This window comes from Cornus florida, unplaced genomic scaffold (genome assembly GCF_030987335.1).
Source record: "Cornus florida cultivar Cherokee Brave unplaced genomic scaffold, ASM3098733v1 CherokeeBrave_3.0.0_Hap2_Chr08, whole genome shotgun sequence".
In the NCBI taxonomy this organism is placed as follows: domain Eukaryota; kingdom Viridiplantae; phylum Streptophyta; class Magnoliopsida; order Cornales; family Cornaceae; genus Cornus; species Cornus florida.
The window spans coordinates 8,232,445-8,248,503 of NW_026775578.1; the positions used below are offsets into that span (position 1 = coordinate 8,232,445).

General features: G+C 33.6%; 1 protein-coding gene across 1 annotated transcript; it reads right to left on the reverse strand.

The window, feature by feature from the left end:
• Nucleotides 1–3,137: 3,137 nt before the first annotated feature.
• Nucleotides 3,138–6,450, reverse strand: LOC132269208 (glutamate receptor 2.7-like). Its single transcript, XM_059770313.1, has 4 exons — nucleotides 4,799–6,450; nucleotides 4,311–4,614; nucleotides 3,746–4,122; nucleotides 3,138–3,583 (listed from the first exon to the last, which is right to left on the reverse strand). Exons 1-4 carry the CDS (start codon nucleotides 6,140–6,142, stop codon nucleotides 3,266–3,268), a joined length of 2,343 nt encoding a protein of 780 aa, XP_059626296.1. The 5' UTR covers nucleotides 6,143–6,450; the 3' UTR covers nucleotides 3,138–3,265.
• Between the last annotated feature and the right edge of the window lie 9,609 nt (nucleotides 6,451–16,059).

Below are 16,059 nucleotides of genomic sequence, written 5' to 3' on the forward strand. Positions count from 1 at the left end.
CAATATACAAGTACGAGTGTGCTATACAACTAATTGCCAAAATTTATATGCGCGTTTGGATTGTAGAAGGTAAAAATGAGTAGGACAACGAGCCAATTTTTAAGAATTGTTAAATATTTCTTAATTTTTCTAAAAGTTTAAATAGATTCACTTTACGTAAGCACTGAATCAACGTTTTTAAATTGAAATTAAAAGAAATTTAATTTAAATTTAGTTTAGGTTATGTTTTGCCACATAAAATTGAAGTTTTGAAATTAAAATTTGTGAAATTGGAAAAAAAATTTATTCAATTTTCTAAATTGAATTTTCTTTAATTTCATCAATTCCAATTTCAAAGTTTTAATTCTATGCTTATCAAACATGGTTTAATAAAAAATTATTTCAATTCCAAAACTCCAATTCTCTTTACTCATATTTTGTGGATTCGAAATTGTTTATTTGTGAATGTTCATAACTTCCACTTCCTTACAGTGAGGCTACAATTGAATAAATGAGAAGTTAATAGAATGATTTTTTTTTTTTTTTTTTTTTCTTTTTTTCATTACAAACTCTTCCAATATTTTTGGAGAGATTCAACTCTTTATTTTTCACTTTGATAAAAAAAAAAAGGGAAAATTACATATAAATGGAGTTAAAGTTCTATATTTACTTAGAGGCTGAGTCAAAGTTCCATATTTCTCTAAAATAGATTGCTGAGATGGCACATGATTTTTTACTGTTTAGAAATTGTGGTGCCTAAAATACCCTTCTGCGAAGGTACTACTTTTTCTTCGAAGGTACTACTTTTTTGAACTGAAGGTACTACTTTTTGGTATCCAGGTACCATGTTTTTTAAACACCCGCGAAGGTACTACTTTTTCTCCGAATGTACTACTTTTTTGAACTGAACGTACTACTTTTTTGAACTGAAGGTACTACTTTTTTGTTAGGGAAGGGCATTTTAGGCACCACAATTTTCTAAACAGTAAAAAACCATGTGCCACCTCAGCAATCCATTTTAAAGAAATATGGAACTTTGACTCAGTCTCTAAGTAAATATGGAACTTTAACTCCATTTATATGTAATTTTCCCAAAAAAAAATGCCAAATGAACTTGGTTTTTGGTTGATGTGTTTCCTTTTGCAACGCTATCAAGACCTTCAATGTCAGGCTTCCAACAGTTAGAAGGTTTAGCCATAGACCAACAGTTGGAACTCATCGGAACTGAAACTGTTATTAGTAATTAAAAGTGATTTATTGTAATTTATTCCTTTATTTTATCATGCATGTAAAGTACTACTTGACTCTGGTCTCTAGACACTAAAAATTGAAATGTATAACTTTAACGAAAAAAAAAAATTGAAATATATCAAATTTTCATTTCCATTAGAGTGCCGGAACATCAAACTCAGGCATTACTTGGGGTCTTCAAAATCTGTAGAGCGCTTGCCTAATAGACATCTGGCTTTGATATATTTGCCACTAACAATTATAAGTTAATAATTTGTAACCTCTACTAAAATAATTAAATATGTAACCATTCTAGTAATTGATAATGATACTGCCGGTAATAACAGAAGGATAAATTATACCGCCACTCCATAATATTATCTCATATTTTACTTAAATGAATATTTTAATTTTAACTTTCACTCACACCTAAAATTACTTTTTTTATTTTATTTTACTTTTTTTATTTTATTTTTTATTTTTCTGTGTACTCTAACTAACATATGTGAATTCACCCATTTATCGTATTTTTTTAATATAAAATTTATACAAATTGACTTAACTGAAATACCCCCTTTATAATCCAAATCACTCTCTGTCTGTCTCTCTCTATCTGCATAAAACACAAAACCACCCATAGCCACCACACCCCACCCCACCCCACCCAACACCTCCATCGCCACCGCCCCCCACCGAACACCACCCAAAACTACCCATCTCCATCGCCCCCGCCCCCACCCCCACCCCCACCCCCACCCAACACCTACATCACCATGCCCCCACCCATCACCCAACACTTCCATCACCACCTCCCGTCACCCCCACCCCCGCCCCCACCCAACACCTGCATCACCACCACCCAACACGGCAACACCTCCACCACCCCCACCCAATACCTCCATCACCACCACCCAAAACCTCCACCGCCCCTACCCAAAAAATGTATAGATCTGTTCCTACAAATAAACCCAACTGGCTAGATTTTCCATCCAGGTATGATCTCTTCCTCCTACTGAGACCTCGACTCAACAAAGACCGGGATCGAGCCGACTCTCCTAATGACGCCGCTTCCCTAACCTTGTCGTCGTCCCCGCTGCGAACCACCTTGCTGCTTCCGCCGCCTGAATCTCGTCATGGCTGTGCCGAGATGCCGAGGGAGTGATAGAGAGGGAAAGAAAAGATGGGACACGAATCAATTGATGGTTGTGTCTGCAGGTTCAATGACTTAAATGATAATTTTTTCTCTGTTTTGTCCACACATCTGTTGCTGTAACTAATATTATAACTTGGAATATTTGCTAGAGGTGGTGATGGGTTCTTGGTTTGTTGAGAATGGTTGTATGGATAAATTTTGGATCGTTTGGGGGTATTTTTGTTATGAAAAAATTGAAATATTATTTGTAAGCCAACAACTAGTCAAAAGCACGTAAAAGTACTTTGGAATCTCTTGAAAATTGATAATTGGGGTGTTTGGTGAAATAGAAACCACTTTTTCAAATATTAATGAAAGTTAAAACCAAGATATTGATTTAGATAAGATTTGACCTACTCTAAAGAGTGTTAGTGTAATTAACTCAAAATTTAATGATATTTCTTCCCTTCTCAAAGTGTAGAGTTGCAAGGTTAGGTTAAAGTTCTTATGATGGAAGGGCGTGTAAATTATTAATTATAGGAATTTCTCATGCTTCATCATGTATATATATTATATTTCAGTGTACAAAAATACGAAGTTTATAGGATATAAAGCTAAATGATACGTTATTTACCAATAAGTACATATGTTACCAATTACTAAGGTGATTTAAGAAGTTAAATTTGAGAGAAGGTGTGGTATATTACACTGTAGAAAAGAATGGGAAAAAATAAATAAATAAATAAAACACTGTTAATATGAAATAAAGGCCAAGATGATAATAATTGTTTCTCTATATAAAATTAAAAAATGTACAACTTTTGTATATATAAAATGAACAATACTACCATTTACATATCTTATCCATTTAATGCATTATTTAAGATCAAAGTTTTGACCTTATTCAATGCATCTAAGAAATAGTCATCTTGTAATATGGCTATTATTTTCAGTGAAGAAGTACTTATACATGAAAACATAATTTACTTGTAGAAATAGGTTTCTAATATTATTTTTGATACGCCTAATCACGAATACGACAAGGACTAAAGCTGAAGAGAGTCCACTAATAAGAAATAAACCGCCAAAGCTGCGAAGGTTTAGAATGTTGGAATCCTGGAACATATGAGATGAGTGACTCTTAAACCATGTCTTCTCCATCATCTCAAGTTTTCCTTCTACTCTTAGTTTCATAATCGCCCTCGACATCTCAGGAACTAATGGCGAACCCTTTCGAAAAACCTGTGATCATAAGAGTTCGATTGACCAAATTAATTAACTACAGTAAATTACATGTTGTTTAGATATTCATATTTGCATGCCTACATAATTAAGTGATAACCTTTGTTGTCCTATGTTTATTGACACGCTTGAATACTTTTTTTGTAATATATAAATACTCACGAAGCCAAAGCCATTGGTGGTAGATTCTGATGCAATCAAGGCATAGCCAAAGGGATATCTTGCGAGGAAGATCTTGATATATGGAATCTCATCAACTATAGAGCCAACTCCACCATTTTTAGTTCCATTTGATAAAGCATCCGCAAATTCCTTAGGTGAAGAATAGCGCATAAGCCTAGTGTCTTCAAAATGCGGGCTGCTGATGATGACTCCTTCATGAAAAGAACCTTGTCGGAACCCTATAGAATTTTCCTTTTGAATTTGTTGAACCGTCAACAGTGAAGATAAAATTGCAGTGTAGCTTGAAGTCAATATAAGCACGACGAATACCCAAACAGTCACTATAAACCTTGACAAATTACTTACTAATTTTTCTCCTGCAGTTACACAAAAAATTATACTCCCAAACAATCACTATATATGTTTTTAGAACTTTTTTGGAAGGTTAGGTTGTTTTGTTCGGATAAAACATATATACTTTTACAAGGAAAAAAGAAAATTTTGAAAGGAATTTGTTTTTTTTTTTGATAAGTAAGATTTTATTAAAAATTACGAAAGGACTTACTATGAGCAAAAACAAGGGTTGAGAAGGAGAACCAGAAGACCGTTCCAATTTGCTGAGCAGCTGAACCTTGGAATTCTTCATTTATGGGATGCTCAATAACCCAAACAACGAAGCCGGTTAGGATAAAGAACGCAGCACTTGTGAGCCATAGATTTGGATCAAGTGGCTTCAAGAAGATCCACATGTTCTTATCGTCAATCCTTGCTATTGTTCCAACACCCAAGTGGGTAAATGGCATTGTAAAGTCAACATATAAAGATCTATTGGCTGTTATTGTAACATCCCCCACGACAGCATCATATTTCTAATATATCCATTAAAAAATGAAACGTAAATATATCAAATGAATAATTCGTTCTGCAAATATATATATAAACAAACTAGCATTCATGTCTTGCTGTATATATATGTGTGTCATATATATATGTGTGTGTGTGTGTGTGAATCTTTCAGTTTGTGATACGTTTGTAGATTTTGAATTGACATACCTGAAGATAGACCTGATATACAAGATCGTTGTAGTTTTTTATCTTGTAAATTGGAATAAACTCATATGGTACATCAATTGGCAAGGCATCAATGGCAGCACGGAATACATCTATACAAAAGCCACTAAACTTCGTTGCATTGGTTTGAGGATCAAGATCCATCTTCACCAATTCCGTGAACCCCAATTTTGCTGGAACACCAATTCTTAGCTTTTTACTATTCATCGGCATCAACCAACCTTTTGGAGTAGTTGTAGATCCTCCTGGCCAGACAATGGCTTCAAGAGTACCACTACTACTACTTGAAGACCTCTGATACTTTTCGCTCAACATTTCTTTAGTGATTCCATCACTTGATGTCCAAAATCCAACTGTTCTACCCACTTTGTCTAGTACATTCACAATTTCAAATGCCCTAGAGATTAGTTTCCCCTTCATAAATTGAAACTCACCACTTAAACCCCTAAATCTAATGTACAATATCTCTTTTAGAATTATTGAACCACTTTTAGAAGCTCCAATGTTAGCTAAGTCTGTCACGTTCAGTGCAGCATTTTGTTCTTGAGTATGAGAAATCTTATCCGCTACCCTCTCCACTGCCTTTGCTAGTGCCCAAATTGCATCATATGCCCGTATGCCAAACACATTTAACTCCATCATTTCCATGTCGGATTTCTCCATATGAAATTTCCTTCTCCATCTTAGAGCGAAGTTGTGGTGCTCCCTTGATGGTGGAATATGAGACTTGAAACCTAGAACCCCTTGCATAGACTCAATGAGTACCGAAGAATCCATTGAATGCAAGAGCTCCATAGTCTTACCAGTTATAATCCAAGCATATCCTTCACTCATCATTCCTAGCCTTTTGATATTTAAGAAAAGGTGAGACGCTAGAGAAGCTGAAACATGCACAACAAATATTGTGGTTTGAGGAGTAGTACTCGTGAGATTATGGAGCTCTACAAGGATTTGTTCATCGGTGGCTGATGCAGAAATTGCAGTCTTATAAGCAATGCGAATGTTTTTCTCTTGGAACGAATCAGCCAAATTTGATATGATTTCTCCCTCCTCATAAATAAGGATGACATTCGTCCATTGAAATGATTCAACAATGGAAGCAATGCCATCAAATTCAAGTGTTTGATCTTGTGTAAGTTGAACAAGGTAACTAGGATATTCTGTTGACGATGAAGTACCACTCCCAGAAAAAGAAAGGATAGGAACTTTGGCCTTGTCCCCCAATGCAGCCAAGAAATTCGCTTCAGGTGATGTTCCTGGGCCTATGATTGCTTGCACCTTGTTATTTTCCAAAAGATCAATAGCTACACTGGGCAAAGGAAGCATTTACTTGATTGTTTAATGTCATGGTAAAAGCCCCCCAATTTCAAGCTTGAACTTTGACTACAAGTTAAATAACATCACTCTTTATATATCTCACTCTGAAAAGAAAATGCTACGTTTATGAAAAATGATATACAATACAAACCAGCTTTCCTTTTTTCCCTCCAAAATAAGCCAAATTGACTTAGGTGGCTAAATAGTAGTAGCCCTTGCATGCGAATACTAAGGCTCAGTTTGTTTCAACGTTCTTTTTGTTAGGTTTTAAAATTTTTTTTTTCTTAAACTATTACCAAAACCAAACCCTTAAATAAAAAGTAAAAAAATAAATTATATATATATATATATATACATAGGAGCCTAAATGAAAAATAATGAAGAAGAAAATTCATAAGAAAAAAAACTTAGGTACCAATAAATCAAGATGCGTGTGAAATGTAAAATGAAAAATAATGAAGAAGAAAATTCATAACAAAAAAAGCTTAGCTACCAATAAATCAGGATGCGTGTGAAATGAAAAATGAAAAATAATAAAGAAGAAAATTCATAACAAAAAAAGCTTAAGCTACCAATAAATTAGGATGCATGTGAAATATAAAACAAAAACTAACCGGCAGACAGAGCACGCAGGGGTTCTCCCTTTGAATCCCTGATGTGAAGAACTATCCTTGTTGTGAAGTTTCCGTTGAGAGCATAAAAATCAGATATTGCCATAGTAATGCAACTGTGAACAACCTTCCCAACCAATGATTCCATATCCAAAATCACTCCAACATTGATACTACTACTACTACTCTCATTTGTGCCAAGTTGTGCATTTAATTGATAGGGATGGCTCAAAAATATCACAAGTAAAATGAAGATAAGGTTGTTGATCCTCATCTCTCCGCTGGAGCAAATGGGTGATCTTAATTATTTAGATATGGTGGTTCTTCATCCTCATCTCTCTGCTGCTTATGAACTAATTAATGAACGCCACAAGTCTACCTGAAAAACCATCTTCAGCGCGTTCAAGTTGCTATCCAGTCTGAAAAGTATAATTGCTGACTGGTCTTTGAAGAAAGACAATTTCAACTACAACTGAAGTTTATGTGTGTGTGTATATATATATATATATATTTCAAACCAAAGTGAAAGCTAAGCCCTCCCTTCGTCCTTCAACAACTTCAATGAAATACACTTGTATGTGCAATGATAACTCTTTGTCCAACAAGCAGTACTCTTGACACATGACTATTCTCAACAATTGCAAAGTCAACCATAACCATTCTACATTGAACTATTCTACGTTTGAATTGTTCTGCGCTGTAGTTGTGAAATAAGACCTTCACCAGGCTCCTTTCTTTGGATATAAAATATATTTTTATTTTTCTTAATTTTTTGTTGCGAAAATAATATTACTGTAAAACTTAAAATAAATAACTTATTCATCAGGAAAAAAAAAATTCAAAAGAAATATTACGTATCTTTCATTGCTGAAATGAATGGATACATGGCCAATCACAATTAATTAAAAAAATAATAATAACATTAATGTGATGTTTCTAATTTTCTCTATTTTTTTTTTCATTTTTCTGGAACTTTTGTCGCTGCAAGGGCATTTTCGTCTTTTGCCTTTTTGCGAGCCGGACACTGTGGAGTGTGTTAGTTGTGACCTCGAGTTGTTTGGGGCATTTCATTGAGTTCAGGACTCTTTGAAATGCAAGGGTGATCATTTTCGCATTTTTCTATTTTTTAGGCCGGACGGTCCTGAGTGGGACCTATTATCGGACTTGTCATGTGCGGGGATTGTAATTGAGTCCATTTGCATTTCATGCATTTTATTTGATGCATTTTAATGTGGGTTTTATTTAGTTAGGTGTATATATAGAAATTGGTGGGAGTTTATAAAGAAAAAAAAATAAAATAAAAAGAAAAAAATAAAATAAATTTTTGTTGGGATCCACAAGCACTTAAAGTGGTCATGATTTTGGTGGCACTTAAATTTGTCCCACCCCCATCTCTCGTTCTAGACTCTTCTTTTTTTTTCTTTTTCTTGGTTTCAATCTTCACCTCTTGATTTCTCCTTTAATACTTAGTGTTTTTAAGAGCCGTTTGCGGCTATTCGAAGCCCACGACAAGACCTACAAGTTGTTAGGAGCAATTCCTTGGTTGGCGCACTGTAGAAAATTCGAAAATCTTAGGGTTTGAGGTGAAAATTGAAAGTTTTGCATAAAATTGAGGTATGGGTCTCTAATATGCATTTTCTTGTTCCTTTGTGAATCAATTATTATTATTTGATGCCAACATGCTTAATTAAAATTAATTACCTCTAGAATGATTTTCTTTTGGGTGTAAAGTTCATGATTATATGTATAATTGTTGATTTGTATAAAAAACATGCTTCATTATTAATTTCTTTATGTTATTGTGTTGACAAAATTACTAAAAATGATACATGGAAGCTTATGAAAATTTTCTTAGAATTATTGTAATTTCTTTATATTATTATATTGACAAAATTACTAGAAATGATACATAAAAGCTCATGAAAATTTTCTTAGAATTATTGTAAAGCTCACTTGATTATGGAAGTATTGTGAAAATTTCTTTTTGCCCTAGCATTGAATACATGAGATATACATGCATATCATGGGGCATGAATGATGGGAAATGATGTTGAACAAATGAAAAAGGGAGTTTTGGGGAAAATTTGATGAAACGGTTTTTGAGAAATTCCGGTCGCCGCTGAGTCACCAAAGGGCCGGTGTGTTAATGTAACCTTGAGAGAATTCGGGAGATTGCCCTAGTGTGGTTGAGCTATCTGGGCCCCAAATGACGTTGCGGGGGTACCAAAGGTCAGGAACAATAGCCAGCCATTCTCTCGTGTCGCTGCGGAGTCATCAAAAGACGGGTTATATTAACAGTTTATGAAGTGATGGATGGTTTTCTGAAAATGGGGAGTGATATGCATAATATTGCATTAATGGCACGACATTCATTTGTTTAGAACTTGCAGGTTTACATTGTATTTTCCCCGATTTAGCATGACCCCTCTCCCTAGTGTCCTATTCATTATTTGGGTTCACGGGGTCACAAGAGGTGTGTCTTAGGCACCACCTACTGAGTTTTTTGCTCACCCCATTATTTAATATTTTCAGGGCCAAGAAAAGATGTAGTGGATGCCGATTCCTCTCAAGCATGAAGAGGACTAGAGATCTATTTTGATACCTTTTTGTGTACTAGTTAATCTTTGGTGAAGTCTCAAACTATGAAAAAGAGTATTCATTTTTGCAAATCATGACCATGTAACATAACTAAGATACTTGATTTTTTTTTTTTTATGTAAATTGAGACTATGTAAATGCTTAAGTTGAATGAGATGATGATGATGGGCCTAACTTGAGGAGGTTGTTGATGTTGTAGTATTGGGGAATGTATTATATATTTTTTTTGTATTGTATGTTGGGACAGGTTGGATAAGTCTTGAAAGGTCAAGAAAGGCCATTACATTTTTTTTAAGCAGGTTGTTATAGGCCCCTTTTTAGCATACGTCATGCCGATTTTTTATTTTTTTTATAACTGGTATTTAGTTTTGGGTCGTTACAATTAACATATTTAATTACATATTAAGTAATAATTAGTTAAAATCATGTTCCAAATTATATAATAATTTCTTGTTTTTGTGACATAAAAAAGTCATTGAATACAAGATTTCTTATCATCATCACTAATCAAATTGGGTCACCGTGTCTACCTAGATGGCTCACTCAAATGCCTTTCTTTTGAATCGGGTGATTGACGTGGTACCGAATTAAGGATTAAGTCTGGCTTTGATATCAATTATAATGGGTGGGCACTTACCCATTGCCCTTTTACAATTTGACTCAAAAATTTAAGTTATTAGGTATTGTTACAGATTTACTATTTATACTCCCATTTGCTTTCCATTCGGTTATGATGTGGAAAAAATATTCCTTATAATAGAAGACTAGTCTAGTCCAATATCTAATGAATAGTTTCATTCTAGACTTTCAAATGACAGAATTTGGGTGATAGTATCACGAAATCAAATGATGGAATACCTTCTAGACTTTCGAAGATGTAATCCAATTTTTTCCTTTTCTTTGACTTAACATGTGCAAGTTCTAATTGAAAGTATTGTGAAATCAAGGCCTAGCAAGTGTCCCCCCGGCCCCTGGCCCATTTATTTTTATTTTGCATAGGTGTATAATTTATAAAAATATATATAATGCTATCTTTCTTATCAATCTACTCTTCTTTTTCAATAATCTTACTCTTCTTATTTTTTGGTTTGTTGTCTGCTTGCACCGTTATTAGCCCAGCCCCCTAAACAAATTGTTAATTTCATCCTTAAAGCTGAATAGATGCCACTAGGTTGGGTTGAATGCCGAATTTGAGATGTGCATCCCAAGTGGGTTTGATTTCTCGAAATTGACCCCCCATGCCGTTTATCTAATCGTGATAAATATCTCGAAATTTTTTTTGTTAACATTTTTTTTTGTGGCAAGTGGGAGTGTCCAATAATAATAAAAATAAATAAATAAATAAAGTGAGGAGACACCAAAACTACGTATATTTTGGGACGAAGGCTTCCGATCGACTAAGGGAAAAGGAAAATATGCCGGAGAATTACAAAAAAGAGCAGCAGATTTAGGGCTTTTCGCCAATTTGATCGTGTATGATTTATACGAAGGATTTCGGACTTCTCTTTTAATCTTAAGAGGTAAACCCCTCTTCTTAAAACACTTGTACTTTCAATTCTCTAGTAATTCTGGAAATATATTTGAATTCCTTTAGATAGTAGTAGATTTAAATACTGCGTTTTTTTCTTTTCTTTTTTTCTCTTGTTTGATACCTCACGTTCCTTCAAGAGAGAGAGAGAGAGAGAGAGAGATATATATATATATATATATATATATATATATATATATATTACCTTTATTATTTTTAGTTCATCGCTAGGTAAAAAAAATTCAGAACGTGTTCATAAAACGCATCAATCAGTAGCTGGCCAGCAAATTAGGAGCAATATATAGTTGAAGAAGTTCAAAATAATTATCTTGCATTATTAGTTTCTTCGAGGCATACCACGAGTAGTATTTTCAGTGAAAGAGGTAGTTTAATATGAAAACCAATTTTACCATAAACATGTTTCTAATATAAATTTTGACACGCCTAATAAAAAATATGAGAAGAGCTAAAGCTGAAGCTATCAAGGTTCAGAATGTTGGGGATAGCCTCATAATCCTGGACCTTTGGAGATGGCTGCTGACTCTTAAACCATGCCTTCTCCATCATCGCAAGTGTTCCTTCTGCTCTTAGTTTCATAATAGCCCTCGACATCTCAGGAACCAACGGTGAACCCTTTCGAAAAACCTGTGATCATAAGAGATTGACTGACCAAATTAACTAAGTATATATGTACATGTTATATACATATAAAGCAAAATATATATGTACCGTGCATGTTATGCGTTAAGTTATTCAAATACTAATTTGTATGCTTAGATAATTAAGTGATTAACATTTGTTGTCCTATTTTTATCAGGGCATATATATAGATGCATAAACAATTTGTAAGATAATGATATATATAGACACACACTCACTAAGCCAAAGCCATTCGTCTTAGATTCTGATGCAATCATGGCATAGCCATGAGGATGTCTTGCGAGGAAGATCTTGATGTATGGGATCTCATCAGTAATAGAATCAACACCACCATTTTTAGTTCCCTTTGATAAAGCATCGGCATATTCCTCAGGTGAAAAATATTTCCTAAACTTCGTGTCAATAAAGTTCAGGTTGCTGACTACAACTCCTTCTAGAAAAGAACCACCAGGGAACCCTATATAATTCCCCTTTGATTCTGATTGAATCTGTTGAACGGTCATGAGTGAAGTCAAAGTTGCAGTGTGGCTTGAAGTCAATAGAAGCACGACGAACACCCAAACAATCACTGTAAACCTTGATAAATTACTTAATAACTTTTCTCCTGCAATGTCAAACACAAAAATTTTTGTTCTTAATACTTTTCTGGAAGGTTAACTTGTTTTGCTTCAATACAATATACTTTTACCAAGAAAAAAAATAAAAAATTACGAATGAACTTACTATGAGCAAAAACAAGGGTTGAGAAGGAGAACCAGAAGACTGTTCCAATTTGCTGTGCTGCTGAACCTTGAAATTCTTCATTTACCGGATGCTCAATAACCCAAACGACAAAGCCAGTTAGAATAAAGAAAGCAGCACTTGTCAGCCATAGATTTGAATCAAGCGGCTTCAAGAAGATCCACATGTTCTTATTGTCAACTGCCCTTGCTATTGTTCCAACGTTCAAGTCGGTATATGGCATTGTAAAGTCAACATGTACAGTTCTATTGGCTGTTATTGTAACGTCTCTAACGACAGCATCATAATTCTAATACATTGATAAAAAATGCAACATACATCAAATAAACCACTTTTCTAATAATATATAAAAATGCAGTCAAACTTGTCTAGTTGTAAGCATGTGTTATGTGTGTGTATTAAATATTTGTGATTCTTTTATTTGTGATATTGTTCTATATACGTTTTGAACAAATTACCTGTAGATAGACCTGATGTACCATTGTAGTTTCCAGCCCGCTCCCCATTGGAATCCTCAAATGGAATAAACTCATAACGTATATCACATTGTAAGGCATCAATGGCAGCACGGAATACATCAATGCAGAAACCAATGGCAATTGTTGCATTTTTTTGAGGATCACGATGCACCTTTATCAAATCTTCGAACCCTGCTTTCATTGGAACTCCAATTTTTAGCTTTTTACCACTCATTCACATCAACCAACCTTTTGGAGTAGTTATAGATCCTCCTGGCCAGATAATGGCTTCAAGACCAGTACTAGTACTTGAAGACCTTGGATACTTTTTACCGACAGATGGAAACAGTTCTTTAGAGATTCCATTAGTCGATGTCCAAAATCCAACTCTTCTATCCACTTTGCCTAATACATTTACTATTTCAAATACCCTAGAGATTAGTTGTAATACCCCGATAATTTAAAGGATTTATTAATTGGGATTAATGAATTTTATTTTATTTTTAAATGATTTATTTTATTTAATTGAATGTTTAGATTAATTGTCTCATTTTAGTTAGATTTTATTTTGTGATTATACATTTATTGAATTGATATGATGATTGATGTGTGTGTATTTAATTATTGATTGAATTGTGGCGTATTGAGATGATGTGACTTAGTTGTAAATTCTTATTTGTTTATGTAATTAGTATTTTAGTTTAAGTATTTATTTAATTATTTTATTTATTTAGATTAATTGGTTTGGGCTTAAGGAATGTTGGACCAAAGGATATGGTCTTGGGCTTGGATGAAGCCTTGATGGGTTAATTAATAAAGGCCAATGGGTATTTGATTATTTAAATAATCATTTTTATTGATTTAATTATATATAAATATAATTAATTGATAAGGTTTACAGAAGGATATAGGTTTATGGATATATATATATAGGATTTAGGATTTAATTAACCGATGGTTAATTATGGGAGATATATATATACATAAGTAATATAATATATGTTTTTATATATATATTATATTATTTAAATAATATTAGTTTATTATTTTATTTTGTAATCCTACTAGGAATAGGATTTAGGGTTTAATGTGTATAAATATACACATAAGGTTTAGGGTTAAGAAGTTTTCACGTTAGAAAAATAAAAGAGACAAAGAGGGAAGAAGAAGAGAGAACGGACAAGGAATAGGCTGGATCTGAGAAAGCGGATACCGAAATTGGAAAAGACAATCAAAGGTTAAAGCTTCGATTTCGTTTCGAAATCTTCAGGCAAGTTGTCTCTAACTCTCCTCTTAGGACCCATAAATTTATCACCTTGGGTGCCAAAATTTAGTTTAAAATCATTAATTAAATCATGTTAGATCGAAAAAAAATATATATATAAATTATTATATTTAATTTGTGTATTCATTGGATTTTAATTATGTATATAGTTGTGGTATATATGTTTTTAAAATCAATGTATAGGTAAATTTGTGACCCAAAAGGGTTAATTATTTTTCTGGAATTTTTTTAGAATTTTCGGAATTTTTCTATATTTTTCTGAATTTGTTTTATATTTTTATGATATTTTTAGAATTATTTATGTGTATAAAAAAAATAATATATATGCATACTGGGTACACGAATTAGAGGTCTCTGTGCATAAAAACGATTCTGATTCGGTGCGGTCAGGTACATTACACTACGGTGCGCCTCAAATCAAGACCATGGGATGGTCCTGATGACCAGCGAAGGTTCTGGTGTGATACGGTGCATAGGAATTTGGTACACAAGCTGATCTTGGCCATTGGATTATTTAAAGTTAACTAGATTGATTCAGTGTAATGCGGGTGCATGGAGGTTCAATGTACCATAAATTTGAACCTTAGATGTGGCTGATTGAAAGGAGAGTTGATGTGATGTGGTGCTAGTGCATGGAGGTGTATAGAGATGCGGTGAACTGATCCTATGTGACACGCGCATAAGGACCAGTTTACATCCAGCAAATGAGAGAGCGCCACGTCAGCCAGAGGAAGAATCAGGTGCATGGGCGGCGCGTGAGAGCGCGTGGGGGCGCGTGAAGCCACGTGGCTTCTTGTGGAGGCGCGTTCCAGAGTTTTAGGCGTGTTTGGCGGCGCGTGGGGGCGCGTGATGAGGTGTTCGGAGTCCCGGAAAGGTCCTGTGGGGTCCGGTGAATTTTTAGAATTGATTTTAAGCCTGTGAGGGTTGAAAATAACCACTTGAGGAGGTGTTCTTGGTATTCTAAGAACCATAGACGAGGATTAGTAGTAATTGTTTGGAGTAAATATAATAATATATTATATTGTTATGGAGGGTGGTGTATATATGTGTATATATATTTATATATATGTATATATGTGTACACATGGAGTTTTGATTTAATTATGATTAGTATGGAAGAGAGTATTTATATATATATATATATAAATGGAAGGTATTGCATATATATTATATAATATATGTGTATAGGTATATATTATTTAAGATAATTAATATTAGTTATTCTTATATATTTGGATAGACTGATTATTAAATGGTAATATGCTTATAATGTGCATGAGATGTTTATGTATGAATTAGACATGGTTTAATTGTCAAAGGTATAAATAAATATACTTAGAGGGGCATGGTTGATTTGCCAAAGTTATACATGAATATACTTAAAGGAGGCATGGTTGAGTTGCCAGTATATAAATAAATATATTTATAAGGGCATGGTTGATTTGCCAAAGTGTATTATTGTTATGTGTCAGATGATTAAAGTATATCATCTATAAGTATTGCATGTATAGGTTGGATTAGGATTAATTAGATATTCTTAAATTAGAATAGTCTAATACTTTCAGGATAGTGTATTACTTTATACATATTAACAAAATAATACTAGTGGTGACATGGATGATTTGTCAAAGCCTAACGGTGTGATGTAAATACTTATAATCATTATTGGTTTTGGAAAATAAATATAAATGATGGATTTGGTCTAGGTATGATTGATAATTAATCGTTGGTGATTGGTTTCAACAAATTTAGTGAACCTATTAATGGGTAGGATTATTGTATTTATATATAATTATTTATATAAATTTGTATCATCTTATATTAAAGGTTAAAATTTTAATTAGGATGATTTTGGTTAGAGATGCTTTATTTATTGGTTTTCAGAGGCTTGGTAGAGGGAACTTGCTCGTGGGTCTAACCCACGATTTATTTTTCAGGTTATTAGAAGTTCCAGTCTCGAGGTTGAGGATCCGCAGCTGGGAGACTGTCATTCATCTACTCATCTTGTTTACCTTTAATTAGTATAGTTAATTATTGTTAAATGT

What these genes read in the sequence shown, in the direction of transcription:
- LOC132269208 (XM_059770313.1), bottom strand. Translation starts at nt 6,142, where the DNA reads ATGCTTCCTTTGCCCAGTGTAGCTATTGATCTTTTGGAAAATAACAAG. An exon ending in TATATCAGGTCTATCTTCAG is followed by an intron (nt 4,615 to 4,798) that starts GTATGTCAATTC and finishes TGGATATATTAG; the next exon opens with AAATATGATGCTGTCGTGGG. An exon ending in CCACCAATGGCTTTGGCTTC is followed by an intron (nt 3,584 to 3,745) that starts GTGAGTATTTAT and finishes TTATGATCACAG; the next exon opens with GTTTTTCGAAAGGGTTCGCC.